Below are 16,973 nucleotides of genomic sequence, written 5' to 3' on the forward strand. Positions count from 1 at the left end.
GAGTAAAAGAAAAAAATTAAGCAAAGCAGTTGTCCAATGAGACAAACAACTCTTTGACTTTTTCTTTTCCACGCTCTGACCTACAGGTTTGACAATCTGAGTGCAGAAGAAGGTTACACTGAAAGGTATTGAAAAAAACTGGGATTTGCTGTTCAAAGGGGGCTGGTGACACCTCTGGCCTTGTCTTGATTGAGACTGGGGTTTCCAAGGCCATTTCCCCACCTTTTTCCCTCTAAGTTCAATTACCCAGACATGTTCAGGAGAGCTATGAGAGTAGCACATCAGGGTAGAAGCTATGAGGAGATCCTGTTGTGAGGCTGACTGTGACTTTCAAAAATTTACATAATCTCCCAGTCCTTGGGGTTTTGCCTTTGTCTAATTGCGAGAAGAAAAGCTGAGATGCCCATGTCAGTGGATTACTGTAAAGACCAAATAAAATCACATCGGAACAGAATAGTCTGTGAAATTGTTTTGAAAGGTTAACACAAATGGTGTTAATATTTCTGTCTTTGATTAACTGTTAGGTTTCTGGCATCTTGCTGTGGATTACCTGTTACATGATGACCTGCTTCAGCACAGCTTGACTTAGATGGCAGGAACCCTCTGTGCAATTCTGTCAGCGTCTCCTCCATGCTGATGGTGACGAGCAGTCTGTACAGGGGTCCTGTGTTACTTTTCCAGTCAAACTGGTCTATTCACTGTCTCTGAAACACATCTTTCTCTTTCCCTGGTTATCACTACATATTTGCCTGCACTACTCCTGTGCCCGGAATCCCCTCTCCCTCTCCTAGTATCCAGATCCTACTCATCTTTTAAGACACAGTGCAAAGTCTAGCCTCAATAATTATAATATATAAACTAACTCAAAGACTTGCAGATATCTTGATGGAGGTACTTCCTTGTCGAGTATATCAAACAATTTCATCAATCTTGTCTGATGGTAGAAATCTGAGCCTCTTAGAAGAGATGTGTTATTCCACCGATATAAGTGGCTGGGAATGAGGATCACATCAGGTATACATCATTAAGCTGCAAATCTAAAGCGTGGCCTGTAACTAAGAGTGTGAGGCTTTTTGACTAGACTCAAGAATGCATTTTACATACTGAGATAGGGTCATTTTAACCAACCCATTTCAAGACCACCCCAGCCTTCGTAGGAGGAGCTGAGTCATTCACTTCCCACTTAGGTGGCCTCTTTGTTCTCCACTGCCCTACCCTTACTTCTTTGCCTTGTTCTTTGATCTCATTCCTTTATGAATTCACTTAACCTACCAGGAAGAGAGGTTAGAATCTAGTTCCCAGTTTTTCTTTACCCACGTGTCCAGTCCTTTTTCAGATTCCTTTCCTTTCTTCCACATCTTCCCCCTTCTGCTCATTTTCCTCTCCCCTTTTCTCCAAATCCCAACCAGCTCTCCATTCTCTGAGCCCCTCGAGTGCTTATGGTTTATATCACACAACCTAATGCTGATTACTGTTTCCTCTGACGATGTCTCCCTTCATTGCCTAACCAGATCATATTTCACTCACAGGCAGGGATCAAGCCTTTTTACTGCACTTATAATTTCCAAATTTCCCAATGCAGACCAGATTGTCTGCTGCTTGAAAAGCTCAACAAAACACTGAAGGTCAGTGAACATGGTTCTTTTTCTACTAAGATATACCAGGAGCATGACATGGGTCTGACAGAGTAGCTAAAACCAGTGGGAGTCTTATAAATAGTATAGTGGGTCATTGACACTAGTGTCTCATTGACACTAGTTAAATATGTTGAAAGTATTAGTTAAGATGATGGCACCTCTGGACACCTGCTTGATAACCAGGAGATCTTTGTTGTAACAAGAGATGGTTGCAGTGTGTGACGACAGCATTTAGCATAGTTCCTGCCATACAGAAGTGCTTTATAGAATAATAAATGACTAAGCTCTATATTAGAAAGAGAACAATTTGAGCAATTAGAAAAACCCAAATTAATAAGAGCCAGCAAGTCTAATAAAGAAGGTAAAACAAAAGGAAACAGGCATTTACAGATACTGCTAGATAACATTTTGCAGCTGCAATGGTTCCTTAATTCAACTGCTCAAAATATATTCAGCATTTCCAGGAACCAGGAAGATATCAATTTAGGGCCAATTCAGAAGGCAGTGGTTTTGGTCATGTATTAATTGACTAATTTTTTTTTAAACATTCAAATAGATTATTTGAATAAAGACATGCTGTTAAAACTAGACCAGATATACTTGGGAAATAAAATAGTGCCCAGCATAACTAAAAAAACCCAAACAAACAAACAAAAATGAACACACACCCCCCCCCCCCACACACACACAACCACATAAAGAAAGGTTTTGAGGGCGCTAAGTGCTGATCTCTGGGTTTTCAAAAATTTCAAGCCTAACAGGCTAAAATCAGAAGATGTAAAAGTAGCCCTTCTTCAGACCGCTCTCCCCAGAGATGCCCCCAGTTTCACCACTCTGGGAAAAGTGGGAGGCACCTTTTGAGGGACCTCAAGCCCTAAGGTAGGGCTGGGGCAGTTGACTGCCTACAGTTCTGGTTTTACTTTGTTCAAGAGAACACAGAGAAAAGATTATAGAAACCAAAGTAGATAGTCTTGGCAGAAGGCATTCTGATGGGTTTTTGACTGGGGGGTGGTAGTGGGGAGGAGGACAAAGCAGACCTATCAATCCATTACCATGGCTTCAGTTTCCTTGGGTTAGAGACGCCTTCCACAATGAGGAATGATTCCTGCCTTCTAAGGGAAATTACTGCTGTAATCAGCTTTCTTTCCTGAGCAAATACTGGTAAAATGGGGCACCTACCCACCTTCCTTTCCCCAAAAACCTCTTATACAGTCTAACAAGCCTTTTGAAAGACCAAATGGAATAGCTAGTAAATGAAACTGGAAGAAAAACAGAGCAAAAAACACTGCAGCTTCCTGGCTAGGCTTTGATATTTGGGGCTTAAAGACAGCCTCACATTTCAGTTATTAAGCCTTTGATTCCTCAGAGAGAAACTTTAAATGGCCCAGGACTCACTCGCAAGGGAACAGTGACTTTCTTTGGTCAATGATAAAGCTGACTCATTATATCAAGGCTCTTTAATATTAAGGAAGTTCAGTGTCAGCCATTTAGGGAACTCCACATATGGACACACACTAGATGTGTTGGTGAGCTCTGCAGCTAATGGAAGAGCCTCACTCACATCCAATCAGTTCAGAAAATAAGGGATTAATACTGGCCACTGTAGGGGTCCCTGAAGACCCTACTCCAGGGCCAAAGCTGGTGTGTGTTCTGATATGTTGGTTCCTGTGCTTTAAAGGTTGTTAAATATTTTGAACACTGTCTCTGTATGACTGAAAGCCTTATTTAAAACAAACACTTTTTAAAATGGAATTTTCAGGTATAAATTTGCAAGTTGTTTTCTAAACCCTATTTCTGACTTAACATTTTTTTTAAATTATGAAAGATTTCAAATGGTCGACAACTCAGAAAATCATTACACACTGCCATGCATCTACCACCCTAATTTAATAGGTGTTAACATTTGTTTCATATAGCTCTTAAAAAAAAGAGAAAATATTATGAATACAGCCAAAACCCATGTCTTTATCTCTGTTCCCTTTTCCCTTCCCTCCTCAGAGGTAAGCACTAGTCTGCAGTTAGTGTGATCCCCTTGCATGTTTTTATACATTTGCTACATATGTATATGTCAAAAAATAATATACAGTATGTTTTTATGCTTCAGAAATTTATGTAGGAGATGGATGGTGGTGATGGTTGCACAACAATGTGAATGTACTTCATGTCTCAGAATCGTACACTTAAAAATCGTTAAAACGGGGGAATTCCCCGCTCCAGTGGTTAGGACTCCACGCTTTCACTGCCGGGGCCTGGGTTCAATCTCTGGTTGGGGAACTAAGACTCCGAAAGCCGCAAGGTACAGCCAAAAAAAAAAAGTTAAAATGGTAAATTTTGTTTTGTATATTTTACCACAAAAATATGCTAATGATATCACATCATATATATTCTTTTGTAATTTTCTCTTTCATTCGTGCAACCTTATGTTTTGTGACTTAATGTTTTTACACGGGCATCTAGTTAATTCATTTTTACTGTTGTATAATATTCCATCATTTGACCAAACCCGATTGACAGATTATTAGGTTGTTTCCATTTTTTATACTGTAATGACAGCGTAGCACATCTCCTTATACACATGTGTACTTGTGACTTTCCATACATTTTTCTTCAGCCAAGCTCCCTTCAGTACCTCTCTCCAAGTATTTTAAAAACATAGTTGCAAGTTTTCCTTTTAGTTGGACAATGTATTTTGCAGGCAAAGAGAATTAAAGTAGGGCTGTGTATATACAATCAACAAAGTTTGACAGAAGAGAATTTGAATACAGTAAAACAATTTTGAAAACAAAATGTTTACTACTAGTCTTGAAAACAATCCAGTTAATATTAGTTTAAAAAATTATTGGGCTTCCCTGGTGGCGCAGTGGTTGAGAGTCCGCCTGCCGATGCAGGGGACACGGGTTCGTGCCCCGGTCTGGGAAGATCCCACATGCCGCGGAGCGGCTGGGCCCATGCGCCATGGCCGCTGAGCCTGCGCGTCCGGAGCCTGTGCTCCGCAACGGGAGAGGTCACAACAGTGAGGCCCGCGTACCGCAAAAAACAACAACAAAAAAACAAAACAACAAAAAAAATTATTTACTTATCCTCCTTATCATCATACTTTATTTAGTACTTCATCTGTGCCAGGTACTGGCTTAACCCATATTGTGTCATTTTATCCTCTATAACCCTACAAGGAAGGTAGGAGCACTGTCTCCATCTTACAGATGAGAAAACAGTGGCTCAGAGATGTTAGTAATAAATTCGAACTCATTCTTACCTGCCTGATTCCAAAGTCTCTGGTTTTAACTACTCTAAACACTTCCTAAGTTTTCCAGATTTCACGGGGCCCAAATGGGAAATACAAAGAGTACGATTTAAAGGTCATTGAGAGGCCTGCCCACTTGCCTTAAAAGTACCTTTACTACAGGAAGGCTTTTCTAGAAGGACACAAACTTTAGAGATCTTAAGGACATATATTGCATATATTGCTAAATCTGACCAAATAAAGATAGAAAACTTCTACACTGTTAAAAGAAATGACAAACTTGGAAAATATTTGCAACACATAGGAGAGACAAAAGGATGCTTTTCTTAATTTTCAAAAGAGAAAGATCAACGGCTCAGTAGAAAATTTGGCAGAGGATATGAAAGTGAGTTTACTGGAAAAGAAATACACATGGTCACAACAGATATGAAATGACACTCCTCTTCACCTAAAATTAAAGGAATTCAAATTAAAGCTACAAGCTATGAGATACCATTTTCCACTGATCAGATGGGCATATATTAAGAGGTTTAATGATAGTGTGGCTGAGGGTATGGCAAAATGGGCATCCTTACACGCTATTGGTGTAAATGTGTTCAATCTTTTAGGAGGGCAATTTGGTAATATCTACTACTGCCGAAAATTAATCCGGTGTATATACTCACAAAAGTGTTTCAAAACACGTGAATTAGGTTGTTCAATGCAGTGCTACAGTGATAAAGGATTTAAAAAAAAAAAAAAAAACAACATCAATCAAGAAGCAAATTACTAAAAAAAAAAAAAAAAAAAGAAGCAAATTACTTAATAAATTATGGTATGTCCATATGTTGTAATATCATACATCTCTTAAAAACAGAGGCAGATATATACATGCTTTTATGGAAAGATCTTCAAGAAATATAATCAAATGAAAGAAGGAGGGTGAGGAGTAATGTATATGATATGATTCCTTTTATGTAAGAGAAAAATACATATAGAGGTCTCAAAGGAATCGCAAGAAACTGTTAACACTGGTTACCTTAGAGAGAGGGACTGGGGTGTGTGTGTTTGTGGTAAAGAAGCCTAGAATTTTCTTTCTGTGCTTTTCTACAGAGTTCCAACTTCCAAACCACAGACATATATTACTTCCATATTTTTATCTTTCAATATCAACAGGGCTTATCTAGATGGTGAGATTATAGGCCATTTTAATTTGTATTCTTTATATTTCTCTTTCTTAAAAAATAATAAATATAATTAAAATGTCTTTTACTACGGGCCTGCCAGGATGCCTTCAAGGTCTTCCACTGAGCTTTTTTCCTTGGCTGATGGTATAGCCCCTCCAGCAGGTCTCCAGTAACATGCTCAGATGAGAGCAACCCACTGGCAACCATCAGTACTATGAGACCCTCTCTGGAAAGCTGTCATTTATGAAAGCAAAGAGACCTGGGTCCTCAGAGGTCGGTCATAGGACAGGACAGAATGTGTGTGTTTTAAAATAATATGCTTTGTCTTTTGTTGCATTATAAAAATAACAAATGCTCAGAAAATTAAAGAGAACAAAGGCAAATCACTCAAAATTCCTCATGAAGCAATTATCATCGCTAACATTTACTTTCTTTATTTTATTTTATTTAAAAAATTTTTTGGCCATGCCGCACAGCATGTTGGCTCTTAGTTCCCCGACCAGGGATTGAACCCACGCCCCCTGTATTGGAAGCGTGGAGTCTTAACCACTGGACCGCCAGGAAAGTCCCATTGCTAACATTTAGATAAACTTCCTCTCAATTTTTTTTCTCTGTACATATATACCACCCCTGCCGCCTTACAGATGTAGCAGTATACAGTACATAGTTTTGTATCCTGAACTTTCCACTGAGTATTATTTTGTGAGTATTTTCCTTATACCTGCAGGTTTGGGGGCTATGGGAATGGTCTGTTCTGGGTGCAGACAATGAGGGGAGTGCATTTTTGATAGGAAAATTAAAAACAATAATAAAACTGATGAATAACAGGACTGTGTTTACTATCCCCATTCACTGGAAATTGTAAACAACATCAGGATAAAATATTCTTCGCACTGTCCAGTCTCCCTGTAGCATACACCACTGTATGCCCACACAGCTCTGACTAGGGGAGAGGGAAGGGAAAGGCTGGATTTCTATCTCGGGAAGACAGGCTGAGGGCTGCAGGGAGGGGGCTCAGAGTTAGCCAGGGGAGTCCCTGAAAGAGGGAATGAAGAGGTGACATTTCAAACAGCCTCTCCTTTACTGCTAGTTTGTTGCTTAGTTAGATTCAGTTCACTTGAGAATCTGCTTGACTTAAAAAAAAAAACTTAGCAGTTGTCTTATGTGCATATAACTTAAGTCATTAGTACCTTCAGAATGCTGGTCTAAATACCCTCTGTTGTGCCATCTCTAATCCTTGGTCTGAAATGGCCAAAAAACGCAATTAATTGATCAATTATAAAATAAAAATGGGCTTCCTGACTCCATTTCCAGCTGTGTTTTAGCCTGTGATGATGTTAAAATAATGGATTTCCTTAGTTATCTAGGTTTGCTGCATGTTGTTTGAGTTTTACACTCTACTAATTCATCCAGTATGGCTGGAGGATCAATGAAGCTAAAAACATCTTCTGATGACTCCTCTGTTGTGGAGCGAATATTCTTGGTTCCCTGGGAAGTCAACCCACGGTAGATTTCAGATTCCTTCAAGAATCAGCAAAGCATGCTAGACTCACCAGGAAATGACTTCCTCATTTCTTTGATTTTACAGTCAGCTCCATGCATTTGGTAAACTTGAAATTACTGGGCCATCTTATACTGATGGTGGAGCAATATGGGGCCATGATCAAAGCTTTAGCTCTAATACAGTTTCATGTTTTAGAACCTTAAAAACAAACATTTTGCATTGAAAGAAATTTCCTAATTAACTTCTGAAGAATTTGTACATTAAAACATCTTACCCTGCTGGAGAAGACTGATAGAGCAAACGTACTACCTTCTGCTGAAGAGAAACTGTATTTAGAAGGAACTTGCTATTCTCATAAAACTTTTAATAGGAAGAAGTGAATCAAATTCCTTAATTACCATTTTATGGTTGGTAAAAGGGCAAATTACATGCCATCCATTTCTAAACTTCTAAATGTCTCTGGTGCTTTTAATTAAAGCTGCCATCTAGAAACTACTAAAGCAATTTTACGCAATTAGTTATTTATAGGTTACCATAATACACCACTCAAAATATGATTTTAGTGATTTGCAGTCTGTTAGTGTGTGATCCCTGTCATTTTTGTTTGATGGAGAGGGGGTTCTTTTTTTAATCAGCTGAGGTGATGTGACACTGACGAGCTGTGATAAGGAAAGTTTTGGGGGCTAGTGATCTCAAATAAAAAGAGGAAGAATCATAATCCCGTTCTGTCTGTCCTGATTTGTAGGGGTTGAAGTTTCATTCTAGACAATACTGCAGAGAAGTATATCATGGTCATTCTCCCATCTCTCTCCACTTTGCTGCCCTTCTGCCCGATACCTAGCACTGCCCTTCCTCATGCTACCTGGAGTAGTTGCCACCTTGGCTTGTCCCCCTCCAGTGATCTCATCTCTCCAAACACATCCATCCTGTGCTCCATGTCCTTAAAGCCCCCATAAAGTGTTTTAATGAGGAATTAATGTGTTGCTCTCCTAGGCATTATCCTGCATTCAACACTGAAGTTCACATCTGAAGAAAACCCTCATGGAATGAATTTAATGGTAGGCTGCTAAGGGAATTATTTTGGTTACATGGGTCTTGGTGGGGGGGCTCCTCAAAATACAACACGTTGGAAAGACCCAGCACTAGAATTACTGCATCTCAAGGTCGGGAGGGATCAGCTAATCAAATCACATGTAATACTCGAATCCCACCCTACCTTGACTCCTGCTTCTTTTGTGGCACCATTCTACCCCAGAAATGACCAAGTCTCCTTGGACAATTTGGAACTTGCCTCCTTTAAAAGTAACTTGTTCCACGCTTGGGTCACTATTATAAGCAGCATTAGTATTAACAACCAAACAGCAAGCCTGATCATAATGGCAGGTAACACTTAATGTGTACACCCCACAGGCTGGGCACCGTGCTTTACAATGCACTTCACCTGCATTACCAAACACTCTCATGTAGGCACTATTACTCTTATTCTAACTTCATAGATGAGGAAGCTGAAGCTCAGGGAAGTTAGGTGACTTACACAAGGTCACACATTTAATGAGTGGTGGATCTGGAATTTGCATCCAGTTGTTTGACTCCAGAACCTGGGCACTTATCTCTCATGGTATTTGGCCTCTAAAGTATTATCTGTTTGCTAGAATGCTATACATGCATGAAAATTAAAATAAATGCAGAAGAAAAAGTCATTTAATGATGTATTTGTGGCTTTATAAAACCTGAATGAACTTAATACAAGTTCCGCCGTATTAACCATGGATGTGACCTGGACCAATTAGCCAAGGCTAGAAGTAAGTGCCTTCCTTTTGTCTGACTTCTCCACCAAAAGCTTATGGCTTTAGGATTGTGACAGAAAAGGCAGAAAAGGTTCTCAGATTCCAGCTGCTGACATAATGTAAGGTCTAAATCTTTTGACTATTCATAAGCAGATGCATTAGACCAACTGTGCAAATAACAAGTTAAGCTCTCATTCTGGTTGTATCACAGGTGCTAAGTAAGTCATCAGGTGTAGCTACCGTAAACTGAGAGACCAATAACATAGTTTAGGAAGGAAATACCCAGGAGTGGAAACAGCACAGGATCACTGAGTAATAAGGAACAAATATTTTACCTGAATTCTAAGGCTTTGTCAAACATATTTTTCTCAAGATGCCTCTGATTCTAGGACAAGGATGTGGGAGGAAAGTTCTCACAAGAAATGTCTTGACACTGAGCTGGGAATTTGGCATGGGTGGTAGAATGTTGATCTTACCCAAAAAGCTGACCTCACTAAGTGGTGTTTCCGAACCATTCTCACATACCTCAAGGCCTAACTGTACTTCCTCATTTTTAGCAGAATAGACGCACTTCTTCTAGAACACTGAGGCTATCAGAATGGAGTACCATCAACTTTCTAGCACCTTCTATCTACAAAGTTCTCAGCCTTACACCTACACATTATCTTAGGATGGTCTCTGCAATCTCCCCTCCCATTCAAGGCCTGCTCCAGTTTCCTCAAGATCTGGTTTCATCATTTATCCTCTGTCTCCTGTATCTTCCCATTTACCTATCATCATTGCCATGTCTCCCACAGAAAAAGCCTCCCCTGAGCGCCTTGTCCTCTTACTACTTATCACTCTGTCTTTCACATCCAAGCCTCTCAGAAGAATGATCTTCACTAATCATATTTACTTCCTCACCTCTCACTGGCTCATCAAATGCCTGAAATCCGGCTTCCACCTCTACCACCATTCAGACCACCAAAGGCAGGGTCACCAATGAGCTCCTCCGTGCCTCATCCAATGGCTACAAATGTGTGACATCTGATATTGTTTTTCACACCTTCTCGAAACAAAGGATTCCCTTGGCTTCCTGGACACCAAGCTTTCTTTGTTCACTTCCTTTTCTTGTGAAGATTTCCTCTCTCTTTCATTAGATGCTCTTCCATTGCCTACCCTATAAATATTAGCATTCCCTATGATTTCTTTGCCCCAGTCTTGCTCCTGTGCATTTACCCTGTCACAAAACAATCTATCAAGAATGCATCCATCAAGTGATCATGTCACTTTCCTGCTTCAAATCTTTTGCCTACAGGACAAAATGCAAACTTCTGATTCTGGCCCTGCTCCTATTACCCTCAAATATGTTTACTTTAATAATACTGGATTATTTCCCAAATATACCATTCATTTTACTCGTGCTGCAGCTTGCCTGTAATTTTGGTGAGGGCTGGCCCTGGTGCCAATCCAAATGGTTACGTCACCATAATGGATCATGTACTAAAGGAATTTAGGAAAAGTCTTACTGCACCCTAGTTGCATAGTAGAACCAGAAGAACATTCTCATGTGTGCTTGTGCACTACACTCTCTCCCTCATAGATACCAGTTACATGAACAAGATGTCACTGATGAGAGTTTTACCATCTTTCCACTAACCCCAAGTTTAGCCTTTCAGAATAGCATTTAGATACCAGGGGAATCAGCAGAGCTCCAGGATGCACCCCGGATAGATCTGGGTAGGGACAAAAACAGATTGCTTTTGTCTAGACTTTACCATACCCAGCTTTCTTAATTGCCAATGAAGTTAAAGGAACTCCTGTGTGATTAGTGTCATGAACAACCTAAAAACACTTTCGGAAGCCATCAAGATTTAAGGATCATTTCCCTCCTTGGGAGCGGCTCCAGGGCTGTTTGCATTTCTGGGGATACTGCCCAATTCCTGCTGAGTTCTGAGGTCAGTTATGCTTAAAGATGCACATGAAAATAGAAATATACTCCATGGTGAGGTCCAAGAAGACCAAATTAAGTCATTGATTAATTTCATCCTGTCCAGTCACTCCTTCACCCTCTGTAGCTACTTAAAAAAAATAAATGTATTCAGCTTGTCACAAATTTTATTTTATATCTCCACCTAGTAGCATTTCACATTCTGCTTAAGTACTTGGTCATCTATTACATGACTCATTAGTTTGAGTTCTCTGTAGAATTAAAGAACGTTGCAGTAAAAATAATAAATGGAACCTAAGTTTCAACTACATCAGCCATGCATGTTTTAAAAGCATCTTGCAAAGTCAGTTCAAACTCATATACAATGCCAGGGATTAGCACACCATCAACTTCTTTGCTAAACTTTTTTCCTTGCCCCATTACATTGAAGTACTGATGAGTAAAATGGCAAATGTTTCTCTTTACTGGGATTCAAATCAAAGTGTGTAAAACTGGATCAGATAAAGACTTCTTCCCAGGAGAAGTACCCAGGGGCTATCTTATATAAAACTCTATTCAGGGGTACTTCCATTTTTCCTTTAAACACAATTTTTAGCTACCAGTTGTAGTCAGTTTAATGAAGTTAAGGTTTCCTGACTCCATCTCTTAAGAAAAAGTTGAAGTTGCTAACTGCAGAATCTTCCAAAGAGATGTGACAATGTTTCCTGGAGATTTATTTGAACAATTCCATTTACAGATTATGCAAATGCTATGGAGTGCACTATGGGTATACTATCGGGTCAGAAAAATCAGAGGAATAGTTTTAATAGGAAAAGGAAACTGGACTGAAAGTCATTCATCTTCCAAATAAAAATATTTTGTTTTCACTGAATACATGTCATTAGATTGAAAAGCATTTTCCACTATTTCCTACCCTCCTAGAGAAGCCAACAGAGATCATGGATTTTAGCTGAAGGGAAGGCTACCCCGCCCCCCACCCCACCTCATGGGTTTTGGAGTCAGGTAGACCTGGTTTGAATTCCAGTGTTATCTGTAAACTGTCTGACCCTAGATAACTTTCTTAAGGTATGTGAGCCTCTATCTCCTCATCTTTACAATGGGGATAATACTATTTACCTTGTGAATTGTGAAGATTAGAGATACCCTGTGTAAAATATCGAACACAGTGTACAGCACACAGTAGACACTAAGTAAGTTAGAGCTATGGTTATTTTAATACATTAGAGCTGGGAGGGAGATCATCCCAAGCCCTTCAGTTTACAACTGAGCAATCTCAGGACCCAGTGTGTATATGACTAGTCCAATGTAACAAAACTAGTCAATGGCATCATTAAGTCTATTTCAGCGTTCAGGGAGGTACGGTGACTTTCCAAGAAACAGTGGCATTACATGGATGGAACACGAAAGCCTAGGCTCCCTAACCCAATATTCATCAAAATTTGCTGCCATTTCTCAAAAAAAAAAAAAAAAAAAAAAAAAAAAAAAAAATCCCATGGCTTCTGACCTTTTTTTTTTTCTGACCTTTTGCTGACTGGTTTTAATCCCATTTGATAATTTATTCCAATGTTAGGACAAATGATCTGAAAAGCAAATTTTATTTCATCCTATTTTTAGAATAGATTCAGAAAATAAATTAGCTGTCTTGCAGATTAACATTTATTTGACTTACCTTGCATAATTAAGGACATGCTGGAGAGCCTGCCTGTAATTGCAATATGTTGCTTGTTAAAGTCTTAGAGCGAGCTCTCTTTCCTAACCTAGAAATGATACTCCCTAGATGTACATTTCCATTTTCTACTGATCTACAGCTTTTCTTTATTAGCTTCTAGGTGGAGAGAAAAATCAAACCTCTCCTTCAAGAAATCCATTAAACATTTGCTGTCTTCTAAGGGGGAGGGATGAAGGAGCTGATGTTCATGGTAGCTGTAAAGCCAAAAAACAAACAAATTGGGCTTTCTTGAGAGATAAAGAACCTGCAGGAGAACCTCAAAGACATAATTAGCAATTAGCAATACTCTCCTCTCAATATGCCCACCGTGCCCTAATGACTTCCTGCATATTTCCTTCCTCTACGGAAGTCTACGAAATTGCCCTGCAGCATTCCATATAATGAGAACCTCACTTCTGATTCACTGCCAAGGGTAAGTGCTGTCTAGATTCAGCGTGGAGATAGGTGCCCTAGCTAGGCACCTCAGTGTTCTGACCAGCATTTTCAGATCAACCGATGTCTGGACATAGGTTCTGCCATCTGAGTGATTTCGAAGATCACTAACAGGGTCCTCAAACACTGTGAATATGGTTGAAGGAGGTGTGATGGACACTTAGTGTGAGTCACACATTCCCTCCCTTTAAACATCCTCATTCACTCACTGGATCAGAGCAGATGTTGCCAACAGCAGCTTTAGTACATTATGTGAAAGCTGTCTTGGATGGATTAGACATTCAGCTGTCTGAAGACTGGGCCAGCTGTTCTTAGGGCCCCTTACTGCTTTGGGATGAATAGTGTACCAGATTACTGTAAAAGCCACGCTCAGATAGAAGGTTGCGTAAGTCAAGCCAAAGGAAAATGTGCTACTAGCTATGACAAGAAGAAAAACTTAGTTTAATGTTAACTTTAATAGATATATAAATTTTGACACTCTCATTACTGACGTTTCCAGAGTTCATGTAAACCCTGCTCATCAGGACTCTATTATTGCTGCTTTCCAAGCCAAAAAAAAAAGCAGAGCTGCAGTGAACCAATTATTTGCTTTATTTGGAAAAGCTGACATTCATCCTGTGTGGCAGGTTGAATGTGGTAGGTGAGATGAGTGGTTTTCACACCAGCAGCAACTCAGGAGGGTGTCAATTTCAGGCACAATACAAGCTTGATTCCTCCCTATTTCTCATGCAGAAATCCTTATAATACCTGTAAGCGTTTTAAACCTGTGTAAAAGGTGGGACCCAGCCTGACGTATTTCCTTGAAAGATGAGCTGATTATATGTTGCACCCAAGTTATGCATTCACTCATCAAATATTTATTGCAGACCTACTATGTGTAAGGATGGAGCACAGGTACAAGAGGAAAAAAGAAACATTCCCAAACACTTTACCATGATACTTATGGGTGGGGACGCTTATGTTCCCTTAGGGAAAAAAGGTCATCCCCTTTAAGTGCCATTGAAATTCCTCTTAGGAATACTTGGGTATGGATAAGAGTTACCTAATTGGTCAATTACATAAGAAGCATGTGTAGTGGATCTCACACTGTGCAAGATATTGCTGAGGAGGTGGGGAAGAGTCAAAAGAAATATTAGATATAGTTTCTCATCTCAAGCAGCTCACTTTGGTAATAAAAAACACTCCATTCATGAAAGGACTGGAAAGTAAAAGAAGGCAAAATATAATCAGGTGCTAATTGGGTAGTGGAGACACTCTTAAAGAAATTCAGATTTAATGGGCTGGGTTAGCCAGAGGGGCTTTATGAAAGACACATGCCTTGAGTATGGCGTTGAAGAAAGGGACGGCTTTAAACTCCGACTGTAGTTGAAATTTAATCCCCATACGGCAAATGTCAAATAGCTAAAGAGTAACCTCTTAATATTTGAAATAGTAAGTTGACCATCTAACAAATTAAACACATTGACCTCACTATATTTTTCGGCATGGAAAGGTGTTCATAATACATTACGTATGAAAAGCAGATTACAGAACAGCATTCTATAATACGATTCCATTATTAGAGAATAAAATATATGATATGCATAGAGAAAAGTCTAGAAGGATATACACTAAAATGTTAACAGTGGCTTTCTAGATGTGGTAGGATTATGCGTGACCTCAATTAAAAACATTTTTTGTGTTCTCTCTTTCCTAATTTTTCTGCAACAATTGTGTATTATTTGTGTAATAGTTAAAAAGAAAAAACACATTGGGTTCTTAAAACCCACTACAATGAATACTTCATAAAACCTGCTGAAATAAAAGCACACATACACACAACATCTTGGAGAAGGAACAGAGAAGAATGATTAAATAATTAAGGAGATAGGGTGGATGATATATGACGACAGACTTAAAAGTTGACTATCCTTCAGCTTAGTGGCCTAAGATGGGAATATGATCCAAGTCTATAAAATCATGAAGCTGACTGGGAGGACACGTTTATTTACAAATCCCAGGCAACAGAATTGAGGGTTGGCCCTTTAAGGTTGAGAAGCTGAATTTAGAAAAAAATAACAGTAAGGCTGAGCTCTCACAGAAGGCCAAAAAAAAAAAAAAAAAAAAAAAAATTGGAATTTGTTATACTAGGGGTGATATAAATTGAAAATATAAATAGCTTCAAGAATGATTTAGATAAATTAATGGAAGATAGGTTCATTAAAGGTTGGTTGTTAAGGAAAAGCCAGGAGTGTCTAAAGTCTGTGAGATACTCAATATATTTGAAAGTGGTAGAAGGTGGCACAGACCTGATCCCCAAACCAGTGCAGGCCACAGTGCTAAAGCCTTCCTCCTGGAGGCTCTCTGCTGGCCAGGAGTTAACCCTTTAGTTGTTGGACTATTGGGAGTTTCCAGGAAGGAGATCATGGGGAGAGGCTGGGGTGTCCGGGAGGCAGAGGGTTCTGGGCAATAACTATTTATCAACCAGAAAAGAAGCATTCCAATATTTTAATAACAGTTATGACTATACTAATGCATATTGGCTAAAAATTAGTCCTGGGTGTGCCTATCTTCCGAGATAGACTTCAGAGATGATGTCTGTCAGAGGTACATTGGGACGGATGGACTACAGTGTGATAACAATCTTAGGATTCTGCCAAGTCAAATGAAACGTTTAGATAACCAAAGGATTTTTTATTTTTACCTCGAGGGCTGTTCAGTGAAGCTTCCGATGCTCTCCCTCCATCTCCACAGTGACTCTGGTCAAAGGGAAGGCACTGATCTCCTGTTCCTGCCACCACTTCAAAATTCTTGGACAAGTCTTTTGTTTCCACAAGAGATTTCAACTTGTAGACTTTTCGGGTATTGGTGTCTGATAGATAAAGTGATTCAGACACAGGGTCCATAGCCAGATAGTATTTGTGAGCAGGACTTGTGCTAAGGAAGAGAAAAGTAAAGTTATTCAAAGCAATTTGTTCAGCATACACTCCCTGGGGTCTGCCTTTTGTCACAAATGGAAAATTCTCTTAAGAGATAAAAGAATTAATGTATCTTCCTTATGTATCGAGCCGATAGGTACCTCTTTGTTTTTCTAGTAATGGGTCTGGGATTAAAAAATAATTCAGTGCGTACTGCTAACCTGTAATGTTCCTGATATTCCAATACCGTCCATTTGGGGGTAGAGAAAGAAGCAGAAGATAGAAAATCCCAGGAGATCCTTTTTCTCATACATACCTTTCATACCCCCCTCAGTTCTCCAATTACCTACTAGATGACTGCCTGGATGTCTAAGTCACCTCAAACTCAACAAATCCAAAACAGAAGTTATTCTCTTCCTGCCTTCCCCATCCTTCAAAAACCTACTTCTTGTCTTCTGGGCTTCCTGCCTCACTTGCAGTCACTACTGTCCTCCCAGGGTGCTGCTGGAAATTGAAAGGCATGTACAAAAAGGGAGGAGTGTGTCTTAGGGAGGGCTGTGCTGGAGATACTCTTCCACTCCAAGCTTCCTTTTGTTAGCTGACCACCGTACTTCTCTAATACACTTTTTCTTTTTCAGGACATAACA

At 39.5% G+C, this 16,973-nt stretch overlaps 1 protein-coding gene across 4 annotated transcripts in view; it reads right to left on the reverse strand.

Moving 5' to 3' along the window:
• The window catches only part of TENM1 (teneurin transmembrane protein 1), a 619,648-nt gene that overhangs the window by 89,233 nt on the left and 513,442 nt on the right, over positions 1 to 16,973 (reverse strand). For all 4 annotated transcript variants that reach the window (XM_079909820.1, XM_079909818.1, XM_079909817.1 and 1 more), the window contains one exon: positions 16,113 to 16,345. In XM_079909820.1, the coding sequence (XP_079765946.1) occupies positions 16,113 to 16,345 (233 nt within the window). The remainder of the gene's footprint in view (positions 1 to 16,112; positions 16,346 to 16,973) is intronic.

The sequence above is a fragment of the Stenella coeruleoalba genome, assembly GCF_951394435.1.
Source record: "Stenella coeruleoalba genome assembly, chromosome: X".
In the NCBI taxonomy this organism is placed as follows: Eukaryota; Metazoa; Chordata; class Mammalia; order Artiodactyla; family Delphinidae; genus Stenella; species Stenella coeruleoalba.